The sequence below is a fragment of the Salmo trutta genome, unplaced genomic scaffold (assembly GCF_901001165.1).
Source record: "Salmo trutta unplaced genomic scaffold, fSalTru1.1, whole genome shotgun sequence".
NCBI classification, from domain to species: Eukaryota; Metazoa; Chordata; class Actinopteri; order Salmoniformes; family Salmonidae; genus Salmo; species Salmo trutta.
Genome location: NW_021822187.1, coordinates 21,071 through 35,700, shown reverse-complemented (window position 1 = coordinate 35,700; position 14,630 = coordinate 21,071). Strand labels below are relative to the sequence as shown.

Sequence of the window (14,630 nt, the reverse complement as noted above, 5' to 3'; positions counted from 1 at the left end):
GGGGTCAGGGGTCATGGTTAGTTAGGAGGGGTTAGGGTTAGACCACACCATCCCTGGTGAGTCTATATGGGGTCAGGGGTCATGGTTAAGTTAGGAGGGGTTAGGGTTAGACCACACCATCCCTGGTGAGTCTATATGGGGTCAGGGGTCATGGTTAAGTTAGGAGGGGTTAGGGTTAGTCCACACCATCCCTGGTGAGTCTATATGGGGTCAGGGGTCATGGTTAAGTTAGGAGGGGTTAGGGTTAGACCACACCATCCCTGGTGAGTCTATATGGGGTCATGGTTAAGTTAGGAGGGGTTAGGGTTAGTCCACACCATCCCTGGTGAGTCTATATGGGGTCAGGGGTCATGGTTAAGTTAGGAGGGGTTAGGGTTAGTCCACACCATCCCTGGTGAGTCTATATAGGGGTTCATGGTTAAGTTAGGAGGGGTTAGGGTTAGACCACACCATCCCTGGTGAGTCTATATGGGGTCAGGGGTCATGGTTAAGTTAGGAGGGGTTAGGGTTAGTCCACACCATCCCTGGTGAGTCTATATGGGGTCATGGTTAAGTTAGGAGGGGTTAGGGTTAGTCCACACCATCCCTGGTGAGTCTATATGGGGTCATGGGTCATGGTTAAGTTAGGAGGGGTTAGGGTTAGTCCACACCATCCCTGGACTGTCTGTCTATATCTCTGTGGTAAGGGGTCAGAGGTTAAGAGGTTATGGTTGTATCTGATATCTAGATATCTATAAACGGTGACGCGTATCGACGGTGACCTATACCGCTGAAGAGGGAGTATACCTGACAAGGGTCATATTAATGGGTAGACTGGAGAGGGAGTATACCTGACAGGGGTCATATTAATGGGTAGACTGGAGAGGGAGTATACCTGACAGGGGTCAAATTAATGGGTAGACTGGAGAGGGAGTATACCTGACAGGGGTCATATTAATGGGTAGACTGGAGAGGGAGTATACCTGACAGGGGGTGCATATTAATGGATAGACTGGAGAGGGAGTAATACCTGACAAGGGGTCATATTAATGGGTAGACCTGGAGAGGGAGTATACCTGACAGGGGGTTCATATAATGGTAGATCTGGAGAGGGAGTATACCTGGACAGGGGTCATATTAATTGGTAGACTGAGAGGGAGTATACCTGACAGGGGTTCATATTAATGGGTAGACTGAGAGGGAGTATACCTGACGGGTAATATTAATGGGTAGACGAAGAGGGAGTATACCTGACAGGGGTCATAAATGGGTAGATGGGAGAGGGAGTATACCTGACAGGGGTCATTAATGGGTAGATGGAGAGGGAGTTAACTGACAGGGGTCATATTAATGGGTAGACTGGAGAGGGAGATACCAGACAGGGGTCATATTAATGGGTAGACTGGAGAGGGAGTATACCTGACAGGGGTCATTATGGGGTTAGACTGAAGAGGGAGTATACATGACAGGGGTCATATTAATGGGTAGACTGGAGAGGGATATACCTGACAGCGGTCATATTATGGGTAGACTGAAGAGGGAGTATACCTGACAGGGGTCATATTAATGGGTAGACTGGAGAGGGAGTATACCTGACAGGGGTCATATTAATGGGTAGACTGGAGAGGGAGTATACTGACAGGGGTATTGAATGGGTAGACTGGAGAGGGAGTATACTGACAGGGGTCATTAATGGGTAGACTGAGAGGGAGTATACCTGACAGGGGTCATATTAATGGGTAGACTGGAGAGGGAGTATACCTGACAGGGGTCATATTAATGGGTAGACTGGAGAGGGAGTTACCTGACAGGGGTATATTAATGGGTAGACTGAAGAGGGAGTATACCTGACAAGGGTCATATTAATGGGTAGACTGGAGAGGGAGTATACCTGACAGGGGTATATAATGGGTAGACTGAAGGGTACCTGACAGGGGTCATATTAATGGGTAGACTGGAGAGGGAGATACCTGACAGGGGTCATATTAATGGGTAGACTGGAGAGGGAGTACCTGACAGGGGTAATATTAATGGGTAGACTGAAGAGGGAGTATACCTGACAGGGTCATATTAATGGGTAGAACTGGAGAGGGAGTATACCTGACAGGGGTATATAATGGGTAGACTGGAGAGGGGAGTATACCTGACAGGGTCATATTAATGGGTAGACTGAAGAGGGAGTATACCTGACAGGGGTCATATTAATGGGTAGACTGGAGAGGGAGTATACCTGACAGGGGTCATATTATGGGTAGACTGGAAGAGGGAGTATACCTGACAGGGGTCATATTAATGGGTAGACTGGAGAGGGAGTATACCTGACAGGGGTCATATTAATGGGTAGACTGGAGAGGGAGTATACCTGACAGGGGTCATATTAATGGGTAGACTGGAGAGGGAGTATACCTGACAGGGGTCATATTAATGGGTAGACTGGAGAGGGAGTATACCTGACAGGGGTCATATTAATGGGTAGACTGGAGAGGGAGTATACCTGACAGGGGTCATATTAATGGGTAGACTGAGAGGGAGTATACCTGAACAGGGTCATATTAATGGGTAGACTGAAGAGGGAGTATACCTGACAGGGGTCATATTAATGGGTAGACTGGAGAGGGAGTATACCTGACAGGGGTCATATTAATGGGTAGACTGAAGAGGGAGTATACCTGACAGGGGTCATATTAATGGGTAGACTGGAGAGGGAGTATACCTGACAGGGGTCATAGTAATGGGTAGACTGGAGAGGGAGTATACCTGACAGGGGTCATATTAATGGGTAGACTGAAGAGGGAGTATACCTGACAGGGGTCATATTAATGGGTAGACTGGAGAGGGAGTATACCTGACAGGGGTCATAGTAATGGGTAGACTGGAGAGGGAGTATACCTGACAGGGGTCATATTAATGGGTAGACTGGAGAGGGAGTATACCTGACAGGGGTCATATTAATGGGTAGACTGGAGAGGGAGTATACCTGACAGGGGTCATATTAATGGGTAGACTGAAGAGGGAGTATACCTGACAGGGGTCATATTAATGGGTAGACTGGAGAGGGAGTATACCTGACAGGGGTCATATTAATGGATAGACTGGAGAGGGAGTATACCTGACAGGGGTCATATTAAGGGTAGACTGAAGAGGGAGTATACCTGACAGGGGTCATATTAATGGGTAGACTGAAGAGGGAGTATACCTGACAGGGGTCATATTAATGGGTAGACTGAGAGGGAGTGATACCTGACAGGGGTCATATTAATGGGTAGACTTAGACGGAGGGAGTATACCTGACAGGGGTCATATTAATGGGTAGACTGGAGAGGGAGTATACCTGACAGGGTCATATTAATGGGTTAGACATGGAGCGGAGTGAGTATACCTGACCAGGGGTCATATTAATGGGTAGACTGGAGAGGGGAGTATACCTGACAGGGGGTCATATTAATGGTAGACTGGAGAGGGAGTATACCTGACAGGGGTCATATTAATGGGTAGACTGGAGAGGGAGTATACCTGACAGGGGTCATATTAATGGGTAGACTGGAGAGGGAGTATACCTGACAGGGGCATATTAATGGGTAGACTGGAGAGGGAGTATACCTGACAGGGGTCATATTAATGGGTAGACTGGAGAGGGAGTAGTACCTGACAGGGGGTCATTAATGGGTAGACTGGAGAGGGAGTATACCTGACAGGGGTCATATTAATGGGTAGACTGGAGAGGGAGTATACCTGACAGGGGTCATATTAATGGGTAGACTGGAGAGGGAGTATACCTGACAGGGGTCATATTAATGGGTAGACTGGAGAGGGAGTATACCTGACAGGGGTCATATTAATGGGTAGACTGGGAGGAGTATACCTGACGGGGTCTATTAATGGGTAGACTGGGAGGGGTATACCTGACAGGGGTCATATTAATGGGTAGATGGAGAGGGAGGTATACCTGACAGGGGTCATATTATGGGTAGACTGGAGAGGGAGTATACCTGACAGGGGTCATATTAATGGGTAGACTGGAGAGGGAGTATACCTGCAGGGGTCATATTAATGGGTAGACTGGAGAGGGAGTATACCTGACAGGGGTCATATTAATGGGTAGACTGGAGAGGGAGTATACCTGACAGGGGTCATATTATGGGTAGACTGGGAGAGGGAGTATACCTGACAGGGGTCATATTAATGGGTAGACTGGAGAGGGAGTATACCTGACAGGGGTCATATTAATGGGTAGACTGGAGAGGGAGTATACCTGACAGGGGTCATATTAATGGGTTGACCAAACCGTTCGGACGCTACAGACAGAAGTTGTCAGATCGGCTGAACCGACTTCAGACGAGTCCCCAAGACGCTCGTGTTGTTTAGAGTCTCGTCTTTCCACAGGGGGGGGGGTGATAATAGTTTGTAGACCAAACCGTTCGGACGCTACAGACGATTTTATGAGAAGACTGGATTTTCGCAACTTTAGGAGTTTAACTGCAAGAAGACTAGATAATCTGATGTTTTCCAAGACATTTGTCTAATATTGTCTGCGTTGTCTCGCTCCCCCCTCCCTCTCTCTCTCCCCCTCCCCTCTCTCTCCCCCCTCCCTCTCTCTCTCTCCCCCCTCGCTCCCCCCCTCCCCCCTCTCTCTCCCCCCTCCCTCTCTCTCTCTCCCCCCTCCTCTCTCTCTCTCCCCCCTCCCTCTCTCTCCCCCCTCCCTCCCTCTCTCTCTCCCCCTCCCTCTCTCTCTCCCCCCTCCCTCTCTCTCCCCCCCTCGCTCCCCCCCCCCCTCCCTCTCTCTCTCTGAAGCCAAGATGTTCCGTCGGGTTCTGACCATTGTCCAGGCCCACTGTAAACTGGGTCTGACCGCCACACTGGTCCGTGAGGATGACAAGATCGTTGATCTCAACTTCCTGATTGGGCCCAAGCTGTTCGAGGCTAACTGGATGGAGCTCCAGAACAACGGCTACATCGCTAAGGTCCAGTGTGCCGAGGTTAGTTCGTCGTCCACACCCGTACTGGTCTGTGGTGGGGATAAACCTGGCGATGGGCACGACGCAGTACACCTGGCTAATGGAATAGGATACCTCACCAGGTCTAGTCTGGGGAAACAAGCGGATAAGGCAGGGCTGTAGTTGGGGGGGGGGGGGTTTGGGCAACATGTGGATAAGGCAGGGCTGTAGTTGGGGGGGGATTTGGGCAACAAGCGGATAAGGCAGGGCTGTAGTTCAGGGGGGGGGTTGGTGAACCAGCGGATAAGGCAGGGCTGTAGTTCGGGGGGTTGTGGTTTGGGGAACCAGCGGATAAGGCAGGGCTATAGTTCAGGAGGGGGGGGGGTTTGAGCAACAAGCGGATAAGGCAGGGCTGTAGTTGGGGGGGGTGTTTGGGCAACAAGCGGATAAGGCAGGGCTGTAGTTGGGGGGGGGGGGTTTGAGGAACCAGCGGATAAGGCAGGGCTGCAGTTCAGGGGGGGGGGGGTTTGGGCAACAAGCGGATAAGGCAGGGCTGTAGTTGGGGGGGGGTTTGGGCAACAAGCGGATAAGGCAGGGCTATAGTTCAGGAGGGGGGGGGTTTGAGCAACAAGCGGATAAGGCAGGGCTGTAGTTGGGGGGGGGTTTGGGCAACAAGCGGATAAGGCAGGGCTGTAGTTGGGGGGGGGGTTTGGGGAACCAGCGGATAAGGCAGGGCTGCAGTTCAGGAGGGGGGGGTTGGGCAACAAGCGGATAAGGCAGGGCTGTAGTTCAGGAGGGGGGGGTTGGGCAACAAGCGGATAAGGCAGGGCTGTAGTTGGGGGGGGGGGTTGGGGAACAAGCGGATAAGGCAGGGCTGTAGTTGGGGGGGGGTTGGGGAACAAGCGGATAAGGCAGGGCTGTAGTTGGGGGGGTTGGGGAACCAGCGGATAAGGCAGGGCTGTAGTTCAGGGGGGGTTTGGGCTACAAGCGGATAAGGCAGGGCTGTAGTTCGGGGGGGGGGGTTGGGGAACCAGCGGATAAGGTAGGGCTGTAGTTGGGGGGGGGGTTTGGGCTACAAGTGGATAAGGCAGGGCTGTAGTTGGGGGGGGATTTGGGCAACAAGCGGATAAGGCAGGGCTGTAGTTCAGGGGGGGGGTTGGTGAACAAGCGGATAAGGCAGGGCTGTAGTTCGGGGGGTTGTGGTTTGGGGAACCAGCGGATAAGGCAGGGCTATAGTTCAGGAGGGGGGGGGTTTGAGCAACAAGCGGATAAGGCAGGGCTGTAGTTGGGGGGGGTGTTTGGGCAACAAGCGGATAAGGCAGGGCTGTAGTTGGGGGGGGGGGGGGGTTTGAGGAACCAGCGGATAAGGCAGGGCTGCAGTTCAGGGGGGGGGGGTTTGGGCAACAAGCGGATAAGGCAGGGCTGTAGTTGGGGGGGGGGTTTGGGCAACAAGCGGATAAGGCAGGGCTATAGTTCAGGAGGGGGGGGGTTTGAGCAACAAGCGGATAAGGCAGGGCTGTAGTTGGGGGGGGGGGGTTTGGGCAACAAGCGGATAAGGCAGGGCTGTAGTTGGGGGGGGGGGTTTGGGGAACCAGCGGATAAGGCAGGGCTGCAGTTCAGGAGGGGGGGGTTGGGCAACAAGCGGATAAGGCAGGGCTGTAGTTCAGGAGGGGGGGGTTGGGCAACAAGCGGATAAGGCAGGGCTGTAGTTGGGGGGGGGGGGTTGGGGAACAAGCGGATAAGGCAGGGCTGTAGTTGGGGGGGGGGGGTTGGGGAACAAGCGGATAAGGCAGGGCTGTAGTTGGGGGGGTTGGGGAACCAGCGGATAAGGCAGGGCTGTAGTTGGGGGGGGGTTGGGGGATAAGGCAGGGCTGAAGTTGGGGGGGGTGTGGTTTGGGGAACCAGCGGACAAGGCAGGGCTGTAGTTGGGGGGGGGGGGGTGGGGAACCAGCGGATAAGGCAGGGCTGCAGTTCAGGAGGGGGGGGTTGGGCAACAAGCGGATAAGGCAGGGCTGTAGTTCAGGAGGGGGGGGTTGGGCAACAAGCGGATAAGGCAGGGCTGTAGTTGGGGGGGGGGGGGTGGGGAACAAGCGGATAAGGCAGGGCTGTAGTTGGGGGGGTTGGGGAACGAGCGGATAAGGCAGGGCTGTACTTGGGGGGGGGGGGGGGTTGGGGAACCAGCGGATAAGGCAGGGCTGTAGTTCAGGGGGGGTTTGGGCTACAAGCGGATAAGGCAGGGCTGTAGTTCGGGGGGGGGGTTGGGGAACCAGCGGATAAGGTAGGGCTGTAGTTGGGGGGGGGGGGGGGGGTTGGGCTACAAGTGGATAAGGCAGGGCTGTAGTTGGGGGGGGGGTTGGGCTACAAGTGGATAAGGCAGGGCTGTAGTTCGGGGGGGGGGTTGAGCAACAAGCGGATAAGGCAGGGCTGTAGTTGGGGGGTGGGCTACAAGCGGATAAGGCAGGGCTGTAGTTGGGGTGTGGTTTGGGGAACCAGCGGATAAGGCAGGGCTGTAGTTCAGGGGGGGGGGGGGTGGGCTACAAGCGGATAAGGCAGGGCTGTAGTTCGGGGGGGGTGGGCTACAAGCGGATAAGGCAGGGCTGTAGTTCGGGGAGGGGTTGGGGAACCAGCGGATAAGGCAGGGCTGTAGTTGGGGGGGGGGGGGGTTGGGGGATAAGGCAGGGCTGAAGTTGGGGGGGGGGGGACCAGCGGATAAGGCAGGGCTGTAGTTGGGGGGGGGGGGGGGGGACCAGCGGATAAGGCAGGGCTGTAGTTTCTCTGTGCCAAACTGCCGTTGTATTTCAACAGACGTGTGAGACGGAACATTGGTCAGACCTGAAGTAAGGATAACTACTTAACTAGTAACTTTGCATGTGTCTCAAATAGGACCCTATTCCCTATATAGTGCACTACTTTAGACTAGTTTAGCTACAGAGTAGAGGAATGGGTTTTAACTGTGGACAGAGCTATATAGTACATTAGAAGGGTAGATGGGGACAGAGCTATAGACCACATTAGAAGGGTAGATGGGGACAGAGCTATATAGTACATTAGAAGGGTATATGGGGACAGAGCTATAGACCACATTAGAAGGGTAGATGGGGACAGAGCTATAGACCACATTAGAAGGGTATATGGGGACAGAGCTATAGACCACATTAGAAGGGTAGATGGGGACAGAGCTATAGACCACATTAGAAGGGTAGATGGGGACAGAGCTATATAGTACATTAGAAGGGTAGATGGGGACAGAGCTATATAGTATATTAGAAGGGTAGATGGGGACAGAGCTATATACTATATTAGAAGGGTAGATGGGGACAGAGCTATATACTATATTAGAAGGGTAGATGGGGACAGAGCTATATACTATATTAGAAGGGTAGATGGGGACAGAGCTATATACTATATTAGAAGGGTAGATGGGGACAGAGCTATATACTATATTAGAAGGGTAGATGGGGACAGAGCTATAGACCACATTAGAAGGGTAGATGGGGACAGAGCTATATAGTACATTAGAAGGGTAGATGGGGACAGAGCTATATAGTACATTAGAAGGGTAGATGGGGACAGAGCTATATACTACATTAGCAGGGTAGATGGGGACAGAGCTATATAGTACATTAGAAGGGTAGATGGGGACAGAGCTATATAGTACATTAGAAGGGTAGATGGGGACAGAGCTATATACTATATTAGAAGGGTAGATGGGGACAGAGCTATATACTATATTAGAAGGGTAGATGGGGACAGAGCTATATAGTACATTAGAAGGGTAGATGGGGACAGAGCTATAGACCACATTAGAAGGGTAGATGGGGACAGAGCTATATAGTACATTAGAAAGGTAGATGGGGACAGAGCTATATAGTATATTAGAAGGGTAGATGGGGACAGAGCTATATACTATATTAGAAGGGTAGATGGGGACAGAGCTATATAGTACATTAGAAGGGTAGATGGGGACAGAGCTATATAGTATATTAGAAGGGTAGATGGGGACAGAGCTATATAGTATATTAGAAGGGTAGATGGGGACAGAGCTATATAGTATATTAGAAGGGTAGATGGGGACAGAGCTATAGACCACATTAGAAGGGTAGATGGGGACAGAGCTATATACTATATTAGAAGGGTAGATGGGGACAGAGCTATATAGTACATTAGAAGGGTAGATGGGGACAGAGCTATATAGTACATTAGAAGGGTATATGGGGACAGAGCTATATAGTACATTAGAAGGGTATATGGGGACAGAGCTATATAGTATATTAGAAGGGTAGATGGGGACAGAGCTATATACTATATTAGAAGGGTAGATGGGGACAGAGCTATATACTACATTAGAAGGGTAGATGGGGACAGAGCTATATACTATATTAGAAGGGTAGATGGGGACAGAGCTATAGACCACATTAGAAGGGTAGATGGGGACAGAGCTATAGACCACATTAGAAGGGTAGATGGGGACAGAGCTATATAGTATATTAGAAGGGTATATGGGGACAGAGCTATAGACCACATTAGAAGGGTAGATGGGGACAGAGCTATAGACCACATTAGAAGGGTAGATGGGGACAGAGCTATATAGTATATTAGAAGGGTAGATGGGGACAGAGCTATATAGTACATTAGAAGGGTAGATGGGGACAGAGCTATATAGTATATTATTAGGGTAGATGGGGACAGAGCTATATACTATATTATTAGGGTAGATGGGGACAGAGCTATATACTATATTATTAGGGTAGATGGGGACAGAGCTATATAGTATATTAGAAGGGTATATGGGGACAGAGCTATAGACCACATTAGAAGGGTAGATGGGGACAGAGCTATATAGTACATTAGAAGGGTAGATGGGGACAGAGCTATATACTATATTAGAAGGGTAGATGGGGACAGAGCTATATAGTACATTAGAAGGGTAGATGGGGACAGAGCTATATACTACATTAGAAGGGTAGATGGGGACAGAGCTATATACTATATTAGAAGGGTAGATGGGGACAGAGCTATATACCACATTAGAAGGGTAGATGGGGACAGAGCTATATACTACATTAGAAGGGTAGATGGGGACAGAGCTATATAGTATATTAGAAGGGTAGATGGGGACAGAGCTATATACTATATTAGCAGGGTAGATGGGGACAGAGCTATATAGTACATTAGAAGGGTAGATGGGGACAGAGCTATAGACCACATTAGAAGGGTAGATGGGGACAGAGCTATATAGTATATTAGAAGGGTAGATGGGGACAGAGCTATATACTATATTAGAAGGGTAGATGGGGACAGAGCTATATAGTACATTAGAAGGGTAGATGGGGACAGAGCTATATAGTATATTAGAAGGGTAGATGGGGACAGAGCTATAGTATATTAGAAGGGTAGATGGGGACAGAGCTATATAGTATATTAGAAGGGTAGATGGGGACAGAGCTATAGACCACATTAGCAGGGTAGATGGGGACAGAGCTATATAGTACATTAGAAGGGTATATGGGGACAGAGCTATATAGTACATTAGAAGGGTAGATGGGGACAGAGCTATATACTATATTAGAAGGGTAGATGGGGACAGAGCTATATACTATATTAGAAGGGTAGATGGGGACAGAGCTATATAGTACATTAGAAGGGTAGATGGGGACAGAGCTATAGACCACATTAGAAGGGTAGATGGGGACAGAGCTATATAGTACATTAGAAAGGTAGATGGGGACAGAGCTATATAGTATATTAGAAGGGTAGATGGGGACAGAGCAATATACTATATTAGAAGAGTAGATGGGGACAGAGCGATATAGTACATTAGAAGGGTAGATGGGGACAGAGCTATATAGTATATTAGAAGGGTAGATGGGGACAGAGCTATATAGTATATTAGAAGGGTAGATGGGGACAGAGCTATATAGTATATTAGAAGGGTAGATGGGGACAGAGCTATAGACCACATTAGAAGGGTAGATGGGGACAGAGCTATATACTATATTAGAAGGGTAGATGGGGACAGAGCTATATAGTACATTAGAAGGGTAGATGGGGACAGAGCTATATAGTACATTAGAAGGGTATATGGGGACAGAGCTATATAGTATATTAGAAGGGTAGATGGGGACAGAGCTATATACTATATTAGAAGGGTAGATGGGGACAGAGCTATATACTACATTAGAAGGGTAGATGGGGACAGAGCTATATACTATATTAGAAGGGTAGATGGGGACAGAGCTATAGACCACATTAGAAGGGTAGATGGGGACAGAGCTATAGACCACATTAGAAGGGTAGATGGGGACAGAGCTATATAGTATATTAGAAGGGTATATGGGGACAGAGCTATAGACCACATTAGAAGGGTAGATGGGGACAGAGCTATAGACCACATTAGAAGGGTAGATGGGGACAGAGCTATATAGTATATTAGAAGGGTAGATGGGGACAGAGCTATATAGTATATTATTAGGGTAGATGGGGACAGAGCTATATACTATATTATTAGGGTAGATGGGGACAGAGCTATATACTATATTAGAAGGGTAGATGGGGACAGAGCTATATAGTACATTAGAAGGGTAGATGGGGACAGAGCTATATACCACATTAGAAGGGTAGATGGGGACAGAGCTATATACTACATTAGAAGGGTAGATGGGGACAGAGCTATATAGTATATTATTAGGGTAGATGGGGACAGAGCTATATACTATATTATTAGGGTAGATGGGGACAGAGCTATATACTATATTAGAAGGGTAGATGGGGACAGAACTATAGACCACATTAGAAGGGTAGATGGGGACAGAGCTATATAGTATATTATTAGGGTAGATGGGGACAGAGCTATATACTATATTATTAGGGTAGATGGGGACAGAGCTATATAGTATATTAGAAGGGTATATGGTATATGGGGACAGAGCTATAGACCACATTAGAAGGGTAGATGGGGACAGAGCTATATAGTACATTAGAAGGGTATATGGGGACAGAGCTATATAGTACATTAGAAGGGTAGATGGGGACAGAGCTATATAGTACATTAGAAGGGTAGATGGGGACAGAGCTATAGACCACATTAGAAGGGTAGATGGGGACAGAGCTATAGACCACATTAGAAGGGTAGATGGGGACAGAGCTATATACCACATTAGAAGGGTAGATGGGGACAGAGCTATATACTACATTAGAAGGGTAGATGGGGACAGAGCTATATACTATATTAGAAGGGTAGATGGGGACAGAGCTATATACCACATTAGAAGGGTAGATGGGGACAGAGCTATATACTACATTAGAAGGGTAGATGGGGACAGAGCTATATAGTATATTAGAAGGGTAGATGGGGACAGAGCTATATAGTACATTAGAAGGGTAGATGGGGACAGAGCTATAGACCACATTAGAAGGGTAGATGGGGACAGAGCTATAGACCACATTAGAAGGGTAGATGGGGACAGAGCTATAGACCACATTAGAAGGGTAGATGGGGACAGAGCTATATAGTACATTAGAAGGGTAGATGGGGACAGAGCTATATAGTATATTAGAAGGGTAGATGGGGACAGAGCTATTGACCACATTAGAAGGGTATATGGGGACAGAGCTATATACTACATTAGAAGGGTAGATGGGGGCAGAGCTATATAGTACATTAGAAGGGTAGATGGGGACAGAGCTATATACTATATTAGAAGGGTAGATGGGGACAGAGCTATATACTACATTAGAAGGGTAGATGGGGACAGAGCTATATACTATATTAGAAGGGTAGATGGGGACAGAGCTATAGACCACATTAGAAGGGTAGATGGGGACAGAGCTATATAGTACATTAGAAGGGTAGATGGGGACAGAGCTATATACTACATTAGAAGGGTAGATGGGGACAGAGCTATATAGTATATTAGAAGGGTAGATGGGGACAGAGCTATATACTATATTAGAAGGGTAGATGGGGACAGAGCTATAGACCACATTAGAAGGGTAGATGGGGACAGAGCTATAGACCACATTAGAAGGGTAGATGGGGACAGAGCTATATACTACATTAGAAGGGTAGATGGGGACAGAGCTATATACTACATTAGAAGGGTAGATGGGGACAGAGCTATAGACCACATTAGAAGGGTAGATGGGGACAGAGCTATAGACCACATTAGAAGGGTAGATGGGGACAGAGCTATATACTACATTAGCAGGGTAGATGGGGACAGAGCTATATACTACATTAGAAGGGTAGATGGGGACAGAGCTATTGACCACATTAGAAGGGTAGATGGGGACAGAGCTATATACTACATTAGCAGGGTAGATGGGGACAGAGCTATATACTACATTAGAAGGGTATATGGGGACAGAGCTATAGACCACATTAGCAGGGTAGATGGGGACAGAGCTATTGACCACATTAGAAGGGTAGATGGGGACAGAGCTATAGACCACATTAGAAGGGTAGATGGGGACAGAGCTATATAGTACATTAGAAGGGTAGATGGGGACAGAGCTATATAGTACATTAGAAGGGTAGATGGGGACAGAGCTATATAGTATATTAGAAGGGTAGATGGGGACAGAGCTATTGACCACATTAGAAGGGTATATGGGGACAGAGCTATAGACCACATTAGAAGGGTATATGGGGACAGAGCTATATAGTACATTAGAAGGGTAGATGGGGACAGAGCTATAGACCACATTAGAAGGGTAGATGGGGACAGAGCTATATAGTACATTAGAAGGGTAGATGGGGACAGAGCTATATACTATATTAGCAGGGTAGATGGGGACAGAGCTATATACTACATTAGCAGGGTAGATGGGGACAGAGCTATATACTACATTAGCAGGGTAGATGGGGACAGAGCTATATACTACATTAGCAGGGTAGATGGGGACAGAGCTATAGACCACATTAGAAGGGTATATGGGGACAGAGCTATAGACCACATTAGAAGGGTAGATGGGGACAGAGCTATAGACCACATTAGAAGGGTAGATGGGGACAGAGCTATAGACCACATTAGAAGGGTATATGGGGACAGAGCTATAGACCACATTAGAAGGGTAGATGGGGACAGAGCTATAGACCACATTAGAAGGGTAGATGGGGACAGAGCTATTGACCACATTAGAAGGGTAGATGGGGACAGAGCTATTGACCACATTAGCAGGGTAGATGGGGACAGAGCTATTGACCACATTAGAAGGGTATATGGGGACAGAGCTATAGACCACATTAGAAGGGTAGATGGGGACAGAGCTATATACTATATTATTAGGGTAGATGGGGACAGAGCTATATAGTACATTAGAAGGGTAGATGGGGACAGAGCTATAGACCACATTAGAAGGGTAGATGGGGACAGAGCTATATACTATATTAGAAGGGTATATGGGGACAGAGCTGTAGACCAAATTAGAAGGGTAGATGGGGACAGAGCTATAGACCACATTAGAAGGGTAGATGGGGACAGAGCTATATACTACATTAGAAGGGTAGATGGGGACAGAGCTATAGACCACATTAGCAGGGTAGATGGGGACAGAGCTATATAGTATATTAGAAGGGTATATGGGGACAGAGCTATAGACCACATTAGAAGGGTAGATGGGGACAGAGCTACATAGTATATTAGAAGGGTAGATGGGGACAGAGCTATAGACCACATTAGAAGGGTAGATGGGGACAGAGCTATATAGTACATTAGA

The 14,630-nt window shown here is 48.3% G+C and overlaps 1 protein-coding gene across 1 annotated transcript in view; it reads left to right on the top strand.

The window, feature by feature from the left end:
• The first annotated feature begins 184 nt into the window (after positions 1–184).
• Positions 185–14,630, top strand: part of LOC115180826 (general transcription and DNA repair factor IIH helicase subunit XPB-like) — a 31,503-nt gene continuing 17,057 nt past the window's right edge. Inside the window, exons 1-2 of the mRNA XM_029742977.1 lie at positions 185–194; positions 4,771–4,955. Coding sequence (XP_029598837.1) covers positions 4,776–4,955 — 180 coding nt within the window. The 5' untranslated portion in view covers positions 185–194; positions 4,771–4,775. The remainder of the gene's footprint in view (positions 195–4,770; positions 4,956–14,630) is intronic.